Source organism: Bemisia tabaci, chromosome 8 (assembly GCF_918797505.1).
Source record: "Bemisia tabaci chromosome 8, PGI_BMITA_v3".
NCBI lineage: Eukaryota > Metazoa > Arthropoda > Insecta > Hemiptera > Aleyrodidae > Bemisia > Bemisia tabaci.
Window position 1 is genome coordinate 45,720,532 of NC_092800.1, and position 21,652 is coordinate 45,742,183.

Below are 21,652 nucleotides of genomic sequence, written 5' to 3' on the forward strand. Positions count from 1 at the left end.
CTTTGAAAAATATTCGTGGAAGTATCCTCAGACTGTTGTGATCTTTTCAGAGTGAAGGACACTCTTTTGGGAGTTTGGACCTGATGGTAACGTTCGGAAACCAGACGTCGACACATCTGGGCGTTCTGATGGAGCTGGTCCTTTGGAAATCAGCCGAGCTAGCGATGACTCAGCTGGAGACCTTCGAGTACATGGAGGCTTTCAATGATTTGCCGGAAGAAATGCGCCCTCGGGATGTTGTTTTGTTGGGGGTGAATTTGGACAAAACGTGCAAGTGCACGCTGAGGTACAAGTACGGCAATGAGAGCACCGGTCAAACCTCTTTCCCAAAACCGCCAAATCCTGAAAAGTAAAAGGTTACTTGAGCGAAATATTGAGATGAATCGTTCCATATCGGATGTAAAGGGAGGTTAATTTTTGTCGAGAAGCTGAATTTTAATGTTTATAGCATTGCTTCAAGTTGGCATGAAACTAAACATTGGAATGGACCACAAGACGAAATACGACTTTAAGCTTTTTGATATGTGTATCGTAAGCAAAATTTTACGAATAACACGATTCGCGCAGAAAGAATGACGTTTTTGGAGAAAATTTTCCAGCCTAAAGAGGGTGGGGTCTAGACTTCGAGACTCCTTTCCCCGTGGCTGTGCGCCACTGATGAGTGCGAAGTGGAGAGTTTTGGTCGAACAGTTATCCCGAAACCTGCATTCTCATAGATTCAAGAGATTTATTAAGTGAAAAAGGTGTGATGAGTGGTTTTTTATTTGAAAAACAGGAAATATAATGTTTTTTATGAAACTGATTCGAATGAAATGAGTTTGGTATGAGAAAGTGCAGCAGCTGAAGTTCTAGCCGATCATCTTTCCAAACTAACATACTGTCGCTCAAATTGTTTACCTGAAGAAGAGTTGCGGTGGATGGTTTTTGGTATTTATATTTTTCCTTGTTTGTAGATTTTATTCAAAGATTTCACCTACTACAATACAGTATTAAGATATTTACAATTTAATTTACACTAAAGCTACAGAATGATAACTGGTGGGTTGGTTACAACCCTATTGTGGAGTTGGACTCTGGGGCAGTGTCTAAATTAACAAATTAAGGCAGGGTCCAAATTAACAAATTAAGGCAGGGTCCAAATTAACAAATTAAAATTTCTCTGTTGAGAGTGTTAAACTGGACCAGGATTTTGATGATTTTCTACAGTTTTTATGCATTGCAATTTTGTTTATCATTTACATTATAGATGATGAAGGTGACTTCACTGTAGGTGATGAGTGGTCTTCGATAATGACAGTAGTACTTTTCATGAGGAACATGTATAAACAAATTAAAAAGAGCAAGTTTCTTTCTTTTCTTTTAAAAAAAAATAAAATCCAATGTACATTCTAATTTCAGTTAGAATAAGTTTTCCGCAATGTCGTACTTAAAGAGGGGTTGAACATGCCAAGAACTGCACTTGAACGATTTTTCACCAGTATGCACACGCATGTGGGTAATAATTGTGGAATCGACCATTGGGTAATACGTTGCATCTGAACTGTTTTTCACCGGTATGCAGCAAAAATGTTCACTGTATTGTAATTATGTGGCACAGAGTTTCACTGTTGTAATTTTACGGTTGAAAGTTTTACTGTGGGACTCCATAGATGATTAAAGTCAAGCAAAAAAAAAGGGCAAAGCCTTCCTCAGGTAAAAAGTTATTGTTCTTTGTGCAACGAAATTTATTTGGGTTAAACTACAATATTAGGTAATACATACATTTAAGTATTGAACATATTGTGACAGAGGTAAAAGTATTTCCTCGTCCCTCAGGGGTTAGCTAACCTCAGGTAAAAGTTGTAAACCATTTGTTGATGTATATGCATGTGCCAAAAATCACAATATCACAGGTAGATGTTAAATGTAAGAAAGACAAATCGGCAAACCATCATGTTTAGAAATAAAAAGTGAGTTTTTATAATAGAATTTTCATACATCTAAATGTCTTATTTATTTACAATTTATTCCTTCTTTGGAGGCGGACTGACTTCAATTATAAGAGGAGTCCTTAATGATGAGGAAAAGAAGGGGAAAGGTAAGTTGAGTCCCAAACGATTTTTTGAGGGTAAGTTGAGTCCCGTCAGTTAATCACCCATAGGTAAATTGAGTCCCGTCAATTAATTCCCCATAGGTAAATTGAGTCCCACTGTATTTGCGTTGGTGAACAGTGAATAGTAGTGGAATGGCAAGCCGAAGAAATATTTTAAATAATTGCTGAGTTCAGATCGAGAGACTTTATGCACGGTCGCTAAGCCGCACTTTTGTATGTGGCGCCACCAACTCTGCCCAAGATGAAAGCGACATCCCCTAAGTCTAACATTCGGCCATACTCAACGAGCTGCTTTGTGCATACCTTCTTCGAAGTCCAAAAAAACTTCTATCGGTTGGAACTTTAAACCTAAACATTCACAGCGCTTGACGACAAACCGAAGTGATGTTGCGTACGTATCAGTTTTTTTGTCAGGCAATAACAAGAAAACCAATGGAACAAATCGACCTTTGTAGTAACCATGAATCGTGAATACTTGCAGATAAAATGTAAGCTTTCTACAATCACTTAAACTTAACTTCACAAAACTCACTTAACTTCATAAAACATTTTACTTCATTTCTTGCCTCTCACGCACACTCTTATCCCATCCTTACACATACAGTGATAATGCTGCCGGGACTCAATTTACGTACCACCAATTAGGAGTCGGGACTCAATTTACCTTCTCCCCTAATGACCTCAATGCATTGGGACTCAACTTACATTCGTCCGAAAAGAAAAGGTGCAACCTCGAGACCTCGAGATATTTTGCGGAACAATCCGGAAGTGCCGTACTGGTCCGATAAATTGTGTCTAAATGAGTTTGTTTGAGGCATTTTAGGTCAAAATTTAGGGGATGCTCACCTTTAAGCCCCCCGTGCCAGTAGGCTCTTCTTTTTTTAGCATCATAGAGTCTTGAATCTTACATTTCCCCTTTCTCTCTCGCTCTCTAGTCTTCTCTCTTTGAGCTTAAATTATTTCTCCTGTAAAAAAAATCCAACATTATCGCCATCACTCAAAGAGAAAAAAAATTGGTAAACCTCTCTTCAACCTGTCATAATGCGCATATGATATGGAATGCCTTTCAGTCACGCATTTTACTCACTGCCATGAGTAGTAAATTAGAAGACCGTTTAATCGTGACATTTCGAGGCAATTTTGAAGTTTAACGAAGAATTACACCAGGAACTTCCATTTTAAAACGCTTCCGGTTCCATTTAAAATTCCTCTTATTCACTGTCAGCTTCCATGACTCTGACATGATTTTCGTCTCGTGAATTTAACATTCAGGTCTTCTTGAGATCGAATGATGAGGGCAAAACTAATCTTCAGATCTTCGAGCCCATGTTCTGACTCTAGTTGAAAATCTCGCAAAATATATGATAAAACCACTTTTTCTTCCATCAGTGCAAATTTCTGACCTGGAAACAGATTTAAATAGTATTACATAATGTAAAAAGTGTAATTTCATAATAAGACAAAATAAACTTAAAATAGGACTAGGGCTGCAAAATAAAAACATAAAATAAAATACCCGGGACATTTCGCGGTATCTCAACTGCATTTTCAACCGGAAAAAAGGAAGCTTAAAAAAAAAAAAAAACTGAGTCTTACCGCTGTTACTGTGAGAGTACGCGGGGTTTTCATTTTATGTTGTTTTTGTATTATCGTTTCGGGAATCAGCTTTTTTTTTTTTTTTTTTTTTTTTTTTTTTTTTTTTTGGTAATAATAATTAGTAAACCTAGTTTTGCATTATCTCATGACTAAGGTATCTTCTGATACGAGTTACTTACTTGAGTGACATCGACTAAGGCACATTCCATTGTGTGCGTTTACGCGGAGCCGATTACACACACGAGTAAGAAATTTCAAACGATTCATCTGTTGCTCTCCAAGTGTGCGAAATAGGATATTTTTTTAGTTTCGCAAGTCCTTCATTTTACCATTTTTGAACGATTTTGATTCTTAATCCAAAAACGTGTAAATATTTTTTCTAAATTTAACTTGGATAAAAACCTAACTAAGAAATCGGAACAAGAATCTCTTTCATCTCATGGCCGGTATCAACCAGCGCTGTGCTAACATCCTAATGACGCCACGCGTGTTGCTTGTCTTTACAATTGAAGGCGTTTCTTATTGATAGAACGTCTCGTACCTGCTCGCCTCCCTCTCCAAATTCTCACTTTATCACTATTCTTAAATACAGGAAGTTCTGGCAAATGTAAGCGACATGTCGAATGCAAATGGCAAATCAGGCGTTTTGTGAAATTTCTGGGCAGTCGGTAAATATAAAGCTTTGCAGACTCGTGCAGGCTTTTCACGAAGAATGTTCAACTTTTATTTTGCTCGAATGTAAAAATTGACCGAACTACGAATTTTTTTTGATCCTCACAAACAATGCATTTTTTGCTAATTTAAACAATTAAATAAAAAATACTCCTTATTTCATATATTACGCACAATTTTTAATTAAAATATTTAACAATTTAAATGCTAGAAATCATTACAATTGAATCAGTTGCTTTCAAAAGGAAACAGATCCATTCCTCGATGAGTCTCAGTTAGCATGTCTTTTTATGCAAACCAAGGCTCATACAAAAATGGAGTTGTTCCTTTTTGAAAACAATTGATTCAACCACCTCTAAATGATCTAAAATGTACCAAATAGGTAATTCGTATTTACATTCATTGAAAGAGACTGTTCAGAAATAATCGGATGGATCTTTCTCGATGTTTCATTCCTTCAATGAGGAACATTTCGAGTATTGGTGAATCTTTCCCCTTAAAAATTATGTCAGGTTTAGATCAAAGTTTCTCCACCTTCTCTTACATTAATCCAAAAAATTTGCCATTTTCGATCGAAATTTTCTTTAAAAATGAGTACTATGCATTGACTTGAGCTTAATGTGAAGTTCGGCTTGATGTCTCCTCCCCTCTTCCCATCGTACAAAGGTCAGACATTAGCTGAGGCTCCTAGGGTCCTAGGGCTCTGATGTTATTATCGAATGGCCCTCAGGACAATATCTCGTCAAAAATTATTGAGCGATTCAAAATTGCAGTCAGCTGATAAATACTTAAAACCGTGTCTAGGCACATGAAAATATGCTTGACTCGAGTTTTAGTCTCGGTAGGTATAAAAAGTAAGACTGATTGTGGGTGTACCTATGCAGTTCCTAGGCCCTGCAGCGAACGGAACGTAGGCGTAAGGATGGCGACCCGCACTTTTTTCCGGACTGAAATGATCCGGATCAAACTTATCCGGATCTGGAAACACCTTCGGGTCTCGGTGGAGGTTGTACAAATTAATGGATAAAAGGGCTCCTTTTGGAACGGTGTAATCGCCTGGATAAATACAAAGTAAAATATATTAATTTGTATCAATTTACATTTAGATAGAGATGAGCCGCATGTATGAAAGCCCCAAAGAACTTAGTATATTCTAACCCGCGTATCCTCACTCCTCTGATGTGGGGATGTATCTCAATTTTCACGTGAGCTCTGTTCAACATGAGCCCATGGTTTCTGGGGATCATGTGGCAATCGAGATACGCTCTTACGTCAGAGGAGCGACGATATTTGATACCAGCAATTAAGCCGTGCTTCGGACGGAGTGCAATGGCACGCGTTAAGGTGAATCTATAGCGGTGCGTAGTAAGAAATTTTTCCGCGCAGGGAGCGCCACCTGTGTGCTTTGATTTTTTGGTCCACGCTGTCAGAGTCTGTACAGCCCCACGTGGGTCCTTGAGCTCTTATGAAAACTGAAGGAATTTCTATTAAAATCGAAGAATCGTAAGTTCTAGCTATAACATTCTGCTTCCTATTGACTTTAAAAAATACGCGAAAAGTAATATCTGAAGCTCTGAAACATGATTCCAGAAAAAAGTAGGGTTAAGTATGATGGCCTTGATGCAACCAATCACAAGTGATCGCTCTCAGCAGTTGCAGATATCTCTCTCCTGCCGTGAGTTGTCTCTCTTGCTCTTACAGATATCTCATAAGAGAAACTGGGATCAAGTTAAAACTCTTATTATTCAACTTTCAAAGCTCGCATTTGTTTCTAAGCACTCCAGACGTAATGCTCCTAGAACTTATGCGTCTTAGGATTTAATATATCTATTGTGATATTTAAATAATCACTGATTTCGGAGCCGATTTTAGCAGCGCGACCCGCGACGTGGTGGATTTTTTCGGTACTACAGCTGAAGATTCACCTTAATATTAGCGCGCTTTTACACGGAGAAAAAAACTTCGTGTGTGGGACCCGAAGTTGAGGTCATATGGATCTCTGAAGTTTCCGGATCATGTATCTAAAAACTTGAGGTCCATTTGCCGAAGTTCGGGTCATGCAGACATCTAAGTACTTCGATATATACCGAAGGGTTCAGGTCACACATCTGAAGTACTCTGGTACATACCAAAGTGCTTCAGATGTCTGACCCGAACCTTTGCAGCTCGACCTCAAGTTTTCGGATGCGTGATCAGAAAACTTCAGAGGTCCATATGACCTTAACTTCGGGTCCCATCCCACGCACGAAGTTTTTTTCTCTGTGTATCCGATGATGATATAGTTAAAGTCACTAGAAGTTGACCTATGTCATGCATATGAGGCTATTATACTTTCACATATTGAGCCTGGACGATTTTTATTCAAGAGGAGGAATACGGTTCAAAATAGAAGTAAAAGGCCACACATTTTTAGTAATTCTCTAGAGACATAATAGCAATAATAGAAATGCTGGACCAGTAATTTTTGTCACAAAGGGCCGTTCATAAACAATATGCAAACCTGAAATTTGGATTTGTTTACCATTTCCTACTACCCCCTTGACACTTCTGTGGCGCAAGTCGCAATTTTTCAACACGTTATAACAAAATAGCGGAACACTTTTCTTGACTCTTACTTAACTAACGAGGACTGACTACTTAACTAACACTAAAGGGGACCAATCCAGCTACTCCGCTTCTGCTCAAGAGACGCTTCGCATCCCACAGTTCCGTTGGGCGTTCTGCCCAACGGAACTATGTGCATTAAGCCATGAGCCCTGAGACCTATAAGAATATATGCTAACTGGGATTAGGTACGTCATAATGCGCATAGTTCTATTTGGCAGAAATTCGTCCAATTATGATGTCCTCCTACCACTGTCATGATTTGAAAATTTGAGGATTCATTTAATAAAAGTTGGCAGCCGTAAAAATGTTGGGAGTTAGCTCTCCGATATCACGAGGTGTAATAATGGCAAAAACTGAAAAATCGAGTATTACAATATTAATGAACTCATATTTGTGATGAAATGAAATGTTTCGCCTTAACCTCAAACTTACCGACGGCTTACATCTGAGAGTCAAAAACCAGGATCGGGTACTATCATGAGAGAACATTACCTACCTACTTGCATATCTTCTGCAACCTCTCTTCCGAGCATAGGAACACTAGGAAATAAACGCAGACTTTCTTTGATTACTTGCTCGAGATACTTCATTTTTTGTAGATCTCCCACAGTGGGCTTTCTCTTTGAGCCTTGAAAAATGTCGTCAAGTTCTTGGTGACACTTTTCCTGTCAAAATAAAGAGACAAGATTTTTTATAATCGTATAATGGCACAACATTTCTATTTCATTCGTTCTAATAACAGACATTTTTCGTTGGACCCCAAGATAATTTTTTTCTTTTTCTTCTTTTTTTAGAAAAACATTAAACTTTTGATGTTTATCAAACGTGCTGGTAAGTTACTTGCGTTTCCTACATCTCTAGCACAAGAAAAAAATAATATTTAGGGGACATTTGAAGCCTGCTTAACATGCCATCATTTGTTAAAATCAAATACGAGGGTCGACCCTCGAACATAATTGAACTTGGAGCACCAATAATTTAAATATCTATTTGCTATTCTTATCCAAAAGTTAATATTTGTTTCCAGCATGCAATAGAAGTATAAACGTTATTCATTCAAAGTTTTCCTATTCAGGTACGCCTTCTATTTTGTTTCGATGTTGAAGATCTCTAGCTTTGGTTACCTTCCTACCTTCTCCCAGTAAAAATGTTCTGCTCTACTCGTAAGAGCTTAGAGAGAAAAGAACGAAGTAACTGACAATTACCTGAATCTCTGGGTGGTTACCCAAAAGAAATAATGTGTAACCCATCGAAATAGCAGTTGTATCATGACCCTGAGAAAAAAGAGGAATAGGGCTTAAGAATCCGACTGACCTCAAAAAAGATTAAGTATAAGATGTATGGCTGTATAATTATTTCCAAAAATTCCAAAAGTTTTAATGCAATTGCACTTTTGATCTATGAGATATGATTGATGTTCCGCAGCCCGTGACAAGATGTACAGGTAATAAAACAAAGCGTGTAACAAGGCTAATTCTCACGAATATAACCAAAAGGTTTCGGCTGAACTGAGGACAGAAACAAAAAACGCTCCACTAGTATCCTGCCAAAGATGGAAGCTTTTATACTTCCGGGACTTCAGCATTCTACCGTTTGATGTTCAACAATGTGTTGGCAGTTACATTTTGCAAGCAAGCCGAAAATGGCCGAAGTTTGGGAAACTTGTTCGGCTCATGACGTTTCCCGAAGCTGTATCATTCACCATGTAGTCAACAGCCGAAATTAGGGTGATGACTGTTGTCCCTTATAATTTTCTTTAAAGAGTTGTAGAAACCCCGAGAGAAACAGCTTCCACCTGTCGCCGAGAGGTTAGTGGAGGGCCTCTTGTCTCTGACTGAGGAACGCTGAGTTTTCAGCCCAAACGCTTGGCTGGGTTATATTTGTGAAAATCAGCCTTCTTACCCGTTGTGTATATTATTTTATTATTGTGATCAATGCGATCGAATCACAAAGGAGTAAAATAATAAACTAATAATGTAAGAGAGAGTAAATTAAAACAAAGAGATCCCTTATCATGTCGTATTGCTGGATATCGATATTAATATCACAAAGAGTACATAATGTGCGGGTCGTCTTCAATAATTGAAAATTATTGTATTCTATTCATTCCTAAAAATAAATTGCACATTACGGGAAACAATAGTTTTTTGTGGACATCGAAAAAGACTAACTTCAAACTTACCTCAAACATAAAAGTATTAACTTCATCTCTTAAATCTTCATCCGACAAACTGACGGAGTTTTTTTCGCATGCTTCCAGTAAAAGGTCAAGGAAGGCCATTTTTCGAGACCCTGAGAAAAGAAACCTTTGACACTTAATTGCTTTATTGTCACGTATTGAATCCCTGGTAAAAATTGGCAGTAGAATCTGTGTTCCAAATTACCATAGACCTACAACCGGCTGTAAGATTTCAAATAGCTTCTGTAGCCGGCTACACAATTTCTTATAGCCTTTCATAGCCGATGGTGATTAAGCAACAGCCAGGCGATAAAGTGTATGCTAAATGTTACTAATTACGGATGCTAGGACTTCGTGAGTTTTTGGAATACTGCTCTCTTTTTGGGCCGTAGTATCTTGATTTATTTTGCGAGGAAAGCTCCGTACTTTTGATGGATGCCTGCCATTACTAATATATTAGAGCGCCTTTAGTTTCGTATGATACTGTGCAATACCTCTGGTGTGAAATAGTTGCTTCAAGCGCCATGGCAGGCGGGCAGTCAGCGCGAAATACGCATTGGCGCCTACAAACCTAACAGGGATACTTCACGCGTTGCGCAATGCGTGATGTATCCCTGTTAGGTTTGTAGGCACCAGTGCGTCGCCGCTCCACGTTGTGTTAGGCTCTAATATATTTAATCTGGCGGAGTCAGCGTTATTCAACCCATAATTTTGAAATGTTTGCACATCCTGTATGGATTATTATCATTTTAATTGATGAAAAAAATATGTATTAAAGGAAAATATAATGTGTGTTTTGTAAATATTACGGTGAATCCATATCAAACTTAATGATTTCCAAAGCACACGTATTTTTACACAATTTCTTATAGCCTTTCATAATCGATGGCAAAAAAGGAACAGTCAGGCGATAAAGTGTAAAGCCCGTTGATAGGAACTATAAAGCCCTGCTGCATAATTTTTTATCGCTTCGTATAGCCCGGCCGTATGATTTTCTCCGAATTCTACAGCCAGCTATATGATTTTCTGTATCCTTCTTTAGCCGGCTATAAGAATTCCTATGGTATTTTGAAACGCAACTCTTATCGCCAATTTTTACGAAGGATACGGTAGGAAATTCCTCAAAAATGTGATGAAAAGTTTGATCATTGTGCATGTTTCTTGTCTGTGTGTTTGTTTAATAATACATTCAAAAATTTTTAAGTAATCATACTTGTTATACATTTTGTTGTCCGCTATATTGAAGTAATTTCTCAGAGGGACGGGAATACTGTTCTAGCTAAATACGTACATTTTTTCCTCATTCTCCTTGAGAAGATTTTTCAACAACAATGCCTCTTATTCGAAATGAAAAACATTTAAATATTTTCCTTTTTTTCCTTTGGTTTCTTAATTTTAAGTCAAAACTATTCTTTAATATGAGAATCCTTCACTCCACCTTCATAAAAGAGAGCATCATCATGATGATGCGTAAATGATCATCAGAGGCACGAAAAATCTTAGATGATTATCACAACATAGTTGCTGGATTATGTTGTACGCGTCGGAGTTTCTTGTGCCTCTTCATTCGTGACTCGGATGATAATTTGAACATCATCACGATGTTTCAATATTACTAATCCATTTCCGGAAAACAGATTCACTTTTCAGATTAACTTTTGAAAATTCCAAAAATCTTGTCGGAGAATGTCAATGTCAATCTTTTGAGTGCACGCGACACACGGCAGTTTGCATTTGAGAGCCCGCAGTCACAGTAAACAAGATCATCCTGAAGTGGGGCCAAAATAAAAAAAGAGGAGACCAAAATACTCTTTTAAAAAAATGAGCCAGTAGTAATTTTAGGCCCACTCTTATATGTTACCTCCAGTTAAAACTTAACGAAAGGATATTCTGAATGTGGAAATATGTAGGTGCGTTATGTGGGGTAAATGAAAGAAATGTTTACACGCACCCTCAAACTCCTCGCTTTCCCGTCTTAAATGATTTTCTTTATCTTCTCTCATACACCGCCTGTTCTTGATTGCCTTAAACAGTAAAAGAACAAAATTAAATTACTTAAGCCAATTTTGTAGTTTTGAAATTTTATATCTTCATTGCGTTTTGGTGTCAGAGCGAAGTTAAAACTGTCAGTCAAACCATAATCCATGCCTCATCACTTGTGACGACTAATTCTGACATCAACGCAAGAGCTGACAATAAGCAATTTAAACTGTAATAACCATAAAAATCAAATTTCAGAGGTGCTTGCACCTTTTCACCAGAGATAATTATTAGTATTGCATTGATTCTTTCACACGTTGTGACAGGCATAAGTCTATCGCTATGGGTTTAGGACATTGTTCATTTAGCGCAAGTGCTGATCGAGGGTCATAAAGGGGCTAGAAGGATGAATGTTAAAATCTAACATTATTTAAATACTATTATCAAGAAATCCCATCCGGCAGTGTCTTCGGAATGGAGTAAAAAAGGAGAGGAAACTAAACAATTCAATATTTTTTTTTTTTTTTTGATCGATGGCAATTTTACCCATGCTATTTCATTTTAATAATCCCTTCCCACGAGAAAATATGATTTCTGTCATATTGCAGTAATATACATTATTTGTTTCAACTTCTTTAATCACTCAAAAATTAGTTATGAAAGTATCGATTAAAATATGGGTATCTCCTGAAAATATACTTATTTGGGCTGCCTAGCAGGTTACTTCAATGTCCGGGTAAATAATAGGTGGACCTCGGGTTATGAAGTCCACCTATTATTAATACATGTTATTATTATTAATGTGGGAAATATTAATTAATAGGTTTAAGTATCTCATATTGGCCCATGGAGGCATGGAGGACAAATATTAATCCTTCAAAAATATACCTATCCGTGTTTTTCAGTAGGCGTGTCGCCTATCCTATAATTTTGAAGGCGAACTTCAGATAAACGATATCAGCGACTACAAGGAACTTTCAGTGCGTGAGTATCCCCTCCCCTTTAAAAGTTTAACATGCTGCTTAACTTAATTGATTAAACTTACCATATCGGTAAGCTCAAAAATCGTGCTCAAATCCAGCCAGTGTTTTCGCCCAGTTGGTGACAGGAAAAAAAGCACTTCATTCCATAGCCAAGGTTTCGTCATTCTGGTCATTATCATTGTACTAGTACTATGAAATAAAAAAAAATATATTGGTGAAATATTTTGGAGTGAACACGGCTCGACAAGTTCGTAGCTCGTGTAACAGCTCGGTAAGTTCACTTAAAATTTTTAGCGGGGCTTTTTTGTCAAGTTGGACCGAAAAATCGAATTTTAAAATTTGACGGAAACCCTGCTTTTGGTTTCTTGAGAATAATTCCGCTAGCGGTTATGTTCATTTTTGTGCTGTGGAAGTGGAAGGCTGTAAGTTACATTATAATATTTTCATGTAGACAATGGCGATTTTCAAAGCTGGCATCACTGTTTTCTTCCATTTAAATCGATTTGAAATATCAATGTTCGGTGAAACGAGCTGCCTCACCAAGAATCGATTGTTTAACATATGTACATTTAAATGGAGTAAAAACAGAGTTGCAAACTTTTAAGAATCGTCACTCCTTGCCATGCTTAAATCTGTAAACTAGAGTTGAACTTCAATTCACAGTCTGACAAATATGTATTTCCGGCCCGATTATAAAAAATGCCTACCTGCACAGGCACACTCACCTGCAAGGGGAAACTAATAAATTGATCTCGAGTGTTGTTTCTGAAATGAACTAAAAATAGTGATTCCTTGCCACAAAATGCGAAAGTAAGCTAAATTTAAATAAAGATCTCTAGAAAGCCCGTTTTTTGAATTGCAAACTTAACTGTGGCTCAACGCTTGTTCGGAAGAAAAAAAAAAAAAAAAAAAAAAAAAAAAACCAACCTTGTAATGTAATTGAAATAAAAATATGAAGAAACTCACTCCTGAACAGCCCGAATGTAGTTGTGGTTGGGATTCTTCAAAGCGTCAATTTTGATTCCCATAGCAGTTTCTACAAAAGCAAAATATAAAAGAGAAATATAAGTATTATTTGTATATATGGATTGAAAAATCATACTTTAAGAATTTGACCTCTTATCAAATGAAAAATTAGATTCAAGAGTGTTCACTAGATTTCATATCATCTCGTGCTACTCATGTCAAAACATTGTCGTTCATTCATAACCTCAAAAATACTTTGATCTCTCCGATTTTGATTCATCAGTGCAACAGAGGGCCGTCTATTCGGTTAAAATCTTGATAAATTAACTTAATTTCGACGGTGCAAGTCGGCAATCACATAACTCGTTTGCAATGTCTGAAAATCTCCGCAACTATGTTATTTTTTTAAAGGAGAACAAATGGACATGATTCCTTGAAGTTTTTGCAGAATTTTCCTCGCACATAGAAGAAAAATCACGGCAGTTTTAAAGAATTACCGTTGAGTAGTTTTCCGTTTAAAAAATAAAGTATGACAGGTAGTCTGCGACGTCGCAAACCGAGTTATGTGATTGCCGACTTTCACCGTCGATTTGTCATTGCTTCAACCATTTTTCCATGATTCATTTAAGTTAAACATCTTTTTTCATATGTTGTGTCAAAAAATAAAATTAAATCAAAAGTTTGACTTTCGTGAAAAGAATAGATTTAAAAATCTCCACGGGCTCATTGAAATTACAATTTTAAAACGAAAACTTTTCTTCGGTATGAAAAATAAATTCAACAAAAATCAGATCCCTTGCTCTTCAAAATTATCTCCGATCTGCCACAAACTTGACCTAACTGCCCCAACTTACTTACCACAGATGTTGTCCAGGGCAATGAGTTTCATCTGCGTCATCACATTGACAAGTGTTCCGTCCGGATTCTGATGTAACTGATCGATGAGTGTTAGCGTGTTGTTGATGAACACTTCGCAGAAGTCGCTCAAAATCGAGAAGTGAAAAGCAGGAGTTATGAGTTTTCTGCGTTGCTGCCACAGCTGACCTGTCAAGGAGATAGACGTGTATTCTGTCGTGCTAAGGAAAAACGTCGTATGAACCTTCCGGCGTTCCCAAATTTCCTCTGGCAAATCACTCATTATCAGGAAAATTTTTGAATATTTTTCTATTAATTTCTCAGATAATTTTGTTCGCAATTTCGCCTAAAGTTCCTGAAAATTTCAAGGAAAAATATTCGTAGCTTTCCTCAAAAATGAACATTTTATCGAAGGAAATTTGGCAACTCTCGAATGTTCATATGACGTTCTTCCTTGGCACGGCAGTATTTTAATAGGAGTAAAACATAGGAAAATCCGTCCTAAACCGAAACCGAAAATACCGTCCTAAGATAGAACAACGTATGAGCCTTCACATCTTGTCAAGTTTAGTTTGCTTTGATAAAATAAGGATTTAAAAAACTTGAGAATATGTTTTGTCGAATCTTTTACAAAATATGATTCGCAGTTAAATATAAAAAAAAAAATGCCCAAAAAAACGATTCATGACGTTTCTCAAATATAAAAAAATTTATAGTAGGAGATTTTTCAACAACCGGTTATTAATACGGCGTTCCTTTTTAGCACAACAGTATTACTCCTTTGTTTTGAATTCAATGGCTTTATACCAGTGGCGATTTTGCAAGTTATCAACTCTGTTTTCCTCTGTTTAAATGTATGTTAACTAATAGATCCTCGGCAAAGCAACTTGCCAAACCAAACTTACTAACTAACAAGTCGCTCTTATAGCGCTTCTGTGCGCTCTGCGACACCCAACCGCCACTGATAGCGATCCTCCCAGAGCTCCTCCGGCAGATCACATCTCCATCTCACATCTGCCAAACCTAAAATTGATATTTTAAATGGATTTAAACGTAGGAAATACGTAATTTGCCAACTTGCAAAATTGCCAATGCCTTGTAGGCACCTACCTCTACTGGTGAGCAGTCCTTGTCCCAGCCATACGTAAAGGAAGCGGTAAAATTCATTTTTGATTTCGGTACATTTTGATGTGAATAATACCTGGAAAACAAACAAGAATTTAATGGAGTAAGTAAGTAACTACTTTAAACGTAAATTAAATTAGTTTGATGAGGTTAAAACTTATTATTTGTGCTACTTATTAGAATATTTGTCAGGTACTTTGAGGAGAACTCTACGGGGTCTCCGTTAGACTTCCTAGAGAAGAAGCTTAAAAAACTATTCTGCAATTTTTGAGACATAAAATGCGTAACTACTCTCTATCTAACAGAACATCCAAGGGGATGAATACTGTCTTTCGTTTTTAAAGTTTCCAATTTAAAATGCTCACCTCAGCATATTTTCCCTCTGCAACCAAAACTAGGGGAAGGCCGCCTATCCAAAGGCGAAATATGCTACCATACTCCTTATACCTTGCGTAAGCCATTGTTGGCATATCTGAAACACAGGAATACTTATTTAATCGATGGAGTATATTAGCATTATCCACATAAATCAAACTGTAAGGGTCGAAACCATTGTTCTCCATATAACTCTGAGTAACCGCCGAGCCGATTTCCGTGATTTTTGTTGCAAACAAAAGCTATTGATCTCCAGATGATACCAAAAATCTGGAACTTTCAATTTCTGCTCTTGAAAGTTTTCCTGGAGCTCGCGAAGCGAGTGATCGGGGATTCAGGGGGCGGAGCCCCTGGTCAGTTACGCAGGCGAGCAAAACGAGCTGAAGCAGCTATAGTCAATTGAATAAAGCTCTTCTGTCATTTCAATGCAATTTACTTATTTAAAGAAACTGTGGCAATCTCTATACTGCTAGTATGCTTGCAATGCTCACGCCTCTTTTGGTTTTTATGGAGCTTTCGCGGCCATAAGTCCTGACAAAAATAATGTTGTAGGGCGAGTCCGATAGTAGAATACTTGTAAAATTGTCCAATACAATACGGTCAACGAGGTTGTCGTATGATCCTGGGATTTCCCTGAAAGTGGGTGAGTCTTACGATCGATTTAGAGAGAAACGTATCTCTAAGCGCTTCCAGGACTGTACGGATATGATAAGATGAAAACCAAAGCGGGAGCCTAGGAAACGCTCCAATACCATTTTAAACATAATTCAGTAACAGATGCAGTCAAAATTGAAAGTCCTCTTAAACTAGTTATTTCGTGCGCCTTCAATCTTGTAGCATACTGTGCAACGCCTCTGACGCGAAATAGTTGCTTAAAGAGATGTGGCACGGCAGGCAACCAGCGTGACACGCGCATAGGCGCCTACAAACCCAACGAGATACTTCACGCGTTGCGCAATGCGTGAAGTATCCCGTTAGGTTTGTAGGCGCCCAGTGCGCGTTCTGCGCTGCTAACACGCCGCTCCACTCTGTGTTAGGCTCTAATATTTAAACTCGCGGAGTCAGCGTTTTTCAACGCATAATTTTGAAATGTTTGAAAACTCTGCATGAATTATTCTCATTTAAATTGATGAAAAAGAAATATGTACTACTGGAAAATATAATGTTTTTTTTTTTTTTTTTTTTTTTTTTTTTTTTTGTAAATATAATAGTGGTTTCGTATCAAATTGAATGATTTCCAAAGGATTCAAATTTATTCTTGTATATTTTGGGCTTTTACTGTGCTGCAGCTTGGTGTAAGCGCAACCAAACGCTCAAAATTGGACGTATTTGACTCAAAGAGGTTGATGTACAAATAAGTTAAAAACAAAAAGTTGCGTGCTTCTTAGTTTTTTTCCTCTTTTATTAATTTTTGTATAGTTTCTCTCATCACAACTACGGCCCATTGAGATTCATATCGATGCCATTGCTTGGAAAAGGTTTTACAAATATTTACCACGTTTTAAAAATGTAAATGTTTTTAAAATGAAGTAATCAATTTCATTAAAAAAAAGAATGTACATTTAAGGCAGATTTTATATCGGAAATTTCAAAGATAGAAATGAAAGCAAGTATTTACCAAAGACAATTTGAAAAGATGAATCAAAAGAAGAAATTAACATATCATTTAAAATATGAGTTACGATAACAACACCTTATTCTCTCTTAATTTTCTCATTTCGATATTGTCAATATAATTTTACACACGGACTAAAATATGACGCTTGAATTTGATTTTAGTGGACTTTACATTTGTGGACTTAAGTTAGTGGACGTTTAAGTAATGGACTTAACAATAGTGTGGGTTTTAGAACTGTGGACGTAAAAATTGTGGACGAAAAGTCTGTGGACGTAAAAAAAGTGGACATAAAGTCCGTGTCCCTCTCTAAGCTTAAAAAATCGTAAAGTATCTTTTTTTTCCCTGAAAAATGACGGATGCGATTCAAAAATCCTTTGTGCTTCAGTTTTGGTATCGCGATGTGCGGAGCGTGATTTGTAGAGCAACTGCTTTCGCCTTCTCGGTGGCTTTGAATTCATGTTCTCAACCAAATTTCAGTTTCATTCACAATTAAAAACTATTCAGTGACCCGAGATTGCAGATCCCCTTGAAATAATGAGATAATATTTTCGGTTCATCCATAGGAGTACCTACACAGGTAGGAAAATAATTGCACGTAAGGTATTTTTGAGCCGGAAATAGTAGTTGCTTATTGTGGAATGATGTTTGAATCAGTGGGTGCAGAAGCGTATGAATCAAACATCCCGAAGCCTGAACGTTTTGAGAGGTATATGTATTATGACGATAACGAGAACGATGCGTACGTCATATTTCCTCACTTCTTACTGAATTGTCAACCGTGACATTCAAATGAAATGAATAGGATTCACTCGCATCGAAGCTCATTAAAATATCCATACAGCAACCAGACTACCACTGTGCCAAGGAAAAACGCCGTATGAACCTTCAGACGTTGCCAATTTTCCTCTGATAAAATAAGAATTTTTAGGCAAATTTACGAATATTTTTCCTTTAATTTTTCAGGGAATTTTATTTGCAATCGGATCTCAACTATCTGAAAATTTCAAAAGAAAATATTCCTAACTCTCCTATAAAAAGAGCATATTATTGAAGAAAATTTGATAACTCTCGAATTTTCATACGACGTTTTTCCGTAGCACAGCAGACTACCACGTAGTCTCTTCGTAGAATCGAAATATATTTAACTTTTCCTTCGATGTGGAAAAAGAGAGAAAATTTTTTTACGGTATTTCTGTGAAAGTCAATCGGATTGATTCCTGGAAACAGAATAGGCGACGTAATGCATTGAAGCACTGCGCAACATGTTTTCGCTTCAAAATTTCACGAGAATAACGAATCACCCAGTGGCGTGCCGTGTTTTGGGATATATCGATTGTTATGTGATTTAAACCTATGGTAAAGAATCGATTATAAAGGTTTTCGATGCGAACACCCTGTTTATCGATCCTTTTCCGTAGGTTTAAACGGCAGATCATTCGATATACCGCAAAGCACGCCACGCCTCTGGAATCACACAACGGGAAGTCTGAAAATCAACTTCTAAAGGAGGTATGAGTGTTTTCAGTTAACACTAATGAAATGGTAAGAATACAAATGGCGTCATAAGTATTATCTAGCCTCCATTTGATCTGTGTTAGGCGAATAATGGTTAATATCTCGATTAGGAGTTAATTTTCTAAGATCTTGTTCTGTGAATCGAATTCTGAGTAAAATTTGAAGAAAAAACGTGCAAAGTACTTTACCAGTTCGGACCTTGTCTAGTGGCGCATACCGTTGAATTCTAAAATATGTCAATGGTTCATGTGGAATGCATTTTGCAGAAAGGAACCAGAAGCATTGCAATGGTGCTGAGATTGTGCAACTTCATCCTTTGCAATTCAAGTACTGAGAAATGATAAAATATGAAATTTACATGATCATTTTTGTCTTAAATTTACAGTTTTCAGCGAGTAAAATAGAAACTGTTAATGGATAATCATGTTTTTCTTCCAAGATAAAAAAAATTGCACAATTTTAGCAACATTGCAATGCTCCTGATTCATTTTTGAAAAACGCAATCCACTTTACATTAAACCGAGTTGCGTTCAAATATTACATCAATCAATACATTATGTAAAGTTTGTGTTGGTAAAATTCTGCACTGCTGAATTGATAATTATTTGAACGATGAGAATTTCTGATCGTCTACGAAAAAAGGGACCGCAGTATACAGGAGCAAACTTCTTTCAAAGAGCGCGATTCCCGTCAATCAGAGTAAACATTGAAATATAGTTTTCGGCGAATAATACTCTCTAACATGTAGGTAACCAGTGACCTAACGATTCTTTGCAAAATATTTATAGGATTTTCAGAATGCTTTAGATGTGATTGTCATTGCAAGATATTTTGTTTTTTTAAGGATTTTTACACATACTTTCATGCCAATTTAATACAGAAATATCATGGAAATAATTTAGAAAAATTTCCAACAGTATTCTGAGACCAAAGCAAGGTATATGAATAGTGACCATAATATAATTGATTTTTTACTCTAATTAAAGTTTTTACATTTTTTTGATCTTGTTTTGCCCGCAAAATAGCGTGGCCCCATCACTTTTTTACCACTTTGTTACGTACAGTTTGGATCACTACTTTTCTCAGTGTTTTTTTCTTGTTTAATTAATAACTATGCAAACCACTGTTCTTGCATTGCAAACTTTCGGCTTGTCACATTCCGGCCAAAGTATTACAAGTTCCATTCACGCTCAGACGCTCAGTTGCCGGACATCTCAATATTGTTTTAATTTTTTCATTAAATCGTTTCATTTTTCATGGAAATTTTAGGGATTACTTTTGATGACAAACGAAATATTCGATAAAAATTTTCCAGTAATTTTGTTCAGTGGTTTTTCTGTAAAACGATTTGGAGAAGTTTGAGAATATAGTGTCCAAGTACAAATGGGGTTTTTGATACTCTGGCAGAAAAGTTACGTTGTCGGTTCAACATTTTGTGGACTTTTTATGTCAATATATATGTTAGAATTAAATCTATTTACCATGAAATGGATTTTGATTTCGAGTTCTTTAATATAAACATATTTGTTCCCGTAGACGGTCAAATATCCACTCACACGCAGCACCGATGTGATGGGTGCACTCAAAAACCGATCACAACATGACTGTATTTTGTGCGAGAAAACAAGTTAGCTCTCCCATTTTCTCTACTCCTTTCTGCTTATTCTTTGATGACTATTGCTTAATATAATTTGTTCGTACCGAAGTAATGCTCTTTTGAATAAAACACTACTTAGAAATCGTATGAAAGAATAACTCCACGGGCACTTACCTGCAGGAGGACATATTGTTTCCTCTACATTTCCCAAAATTTTACTCTTCAGCGGTGGACCTGGTATCTTTTCTATAAAATGCAGCTGTCTAGAAATTACAACATATCTCTGAACAAGTCTGATGATCAAGTAACAAGAAAAAACGCAAAACACTAGGAAACAAATCATTTCAAACACTCTGTGGATAGGAATCACTCAAATGAATTACACCGAACGATTAATTTTGAGGATCATCGATATGAAATTGAGAAATATCTGGTACATCTAGATCACGGTACGATATCTAAGTTATTCATCACCTAAGCAGTCAAAACATAAGCGCATTAGCGTGAATTTTAGAGACAGGCTTTAACTCTGAAAAATCATTTAATGTCACGCGACAGGTGTTTAATCTAAGTTTCTCCGCTAGTATCTGTTGAAAATATACGACTGATAATTAAGAAAACTAGATACGTTTATGACAAAAACCATATCTAGAGGTGAAGAAGGTTATCCGCTAAACGATTATTATTGATGCAGAAGAGTTCATTGGATAGAACTGATTTGGCGGATACAAGTTAATTCAAATATTTGTCTCTCTGATCACCTAGCTTGCGTGATAGACACCATACACGTACAATCCTACAATGGACCACTTTTTATATTAAAGTTAATCTTCTGTACTTTGGCGAGCGACTCAACAGCCAATCGAGGAACTAATAAAAATTTATACTCTAAAATATTAGTTTTTTAAAAAAAATCCGTGACTTTAAAATCGCATCTTTGTGCGTTATATTCGATACACAAAAATTCTGATCTGAGGCTCAAATATAAGTTCGTTGACAGTTATAAAAAAGAGGAGGAGAGGGGAGCACAAACAAAGATATACATTGCAGTCGAACTTCACTCACACTTCTGTATCAATGCGTGGTTGAAAGTCTTAATTTGTACTGGGTCGGTTTCGGCAGGTAGATATTCATCGACATTTCTAAATTTTCATTCCCTCCCTCTTTTTCACCTGAATCCACATTCCATTTTATGTAAGTTGCATTGTTATCCGCTCAACAATCGTACTTTTTTAAAGAATGACATGAAGAGGACGCAAAATTGTGTACTTGCGGCCAGCGTGACTCGCACGGCTGTTTATTTTTTATCACACAAACTTTTTTATCTTGTTCATTCCGTATCATGTAAAAAATTCAGACTATTGTGAATAAATTTGTGAAAATGCCCGCGGCGATTATTCTGTTTGGCAAAAACGCAAGCGCTGTTGCCTCACCTCTAGTGTAATTGCTGAATTGCCACCAAAGATTTTTATGTAAATACATCTAGCAGGAA

General features: G+C 36.8%; 2 protein-coding genes across 3 annotated transcripts in view; one reads left to right on the forward strand and one right to left on the reverse strand.

Annotated features, from left to right (window-relative positions):
• LOC109040638 (uncharacterized) overlaps nucleotides 1-2,066 on the forward strand; it is a 15,312-nt gene extending 13,246 nt beyond the window's left edge. The window contains exons 5-6 of one of the 2 annotated variants that reach the window (XR_011900421.1): nucleotides 51-1,078; nucleotides 1,129-2,066. Coding sequence is in view for 1 of the 2 variants with exons in the window: in XM_019056616.2 (XP_018912161.2) it covers nucleotides 51-353 (303 nt within the window). In the remaining variant the exon portion in view is untranslated. Of the gene's footprint in view, nucleotides 1-50 lie in introns of both variants that reach the window. The other variant, XM_019056616.2, reaches the window with a different exon arrangement.
• LOC109040639 (cytochrome P450 4C1) lies at nucleotides 1,353-21,586 on the reverse strand. Its single transcript, XM_019056617.2, has 12 exons — nucleotides 20,335-21,586; nucleotides 15,421-15,527; nucleotides 15,041-15,131; nucleotides 13,934-14,119; nucleotides 13,076-13,145; nucleotides 12,172-12,298; nucleotides 11,098-11,170; nucleotides 9,150-9,259; nucleotides 8,173-8,241; nucleotides 7,464-7,632; nucleotides 5,237-5,416; nucleotides 1,353-3,495 (listed from the first exon to the last, which is right to left on the reverse strand). Exons 1-12 carry the CDS (start codon nucleotides 20,501-20,503, stop codon nucleotides 3,314-3,316), a joined length of 1,533 nt encoding a protein of 510 aa, XP_018912162.2. The 5' UTR covers nucleotides 20,504-21,586; the 3' UTR covers nucleotides 1,353-3,313.
• Nucleotides 21,587-21,652: the final 66 nt, after the last annotated feature.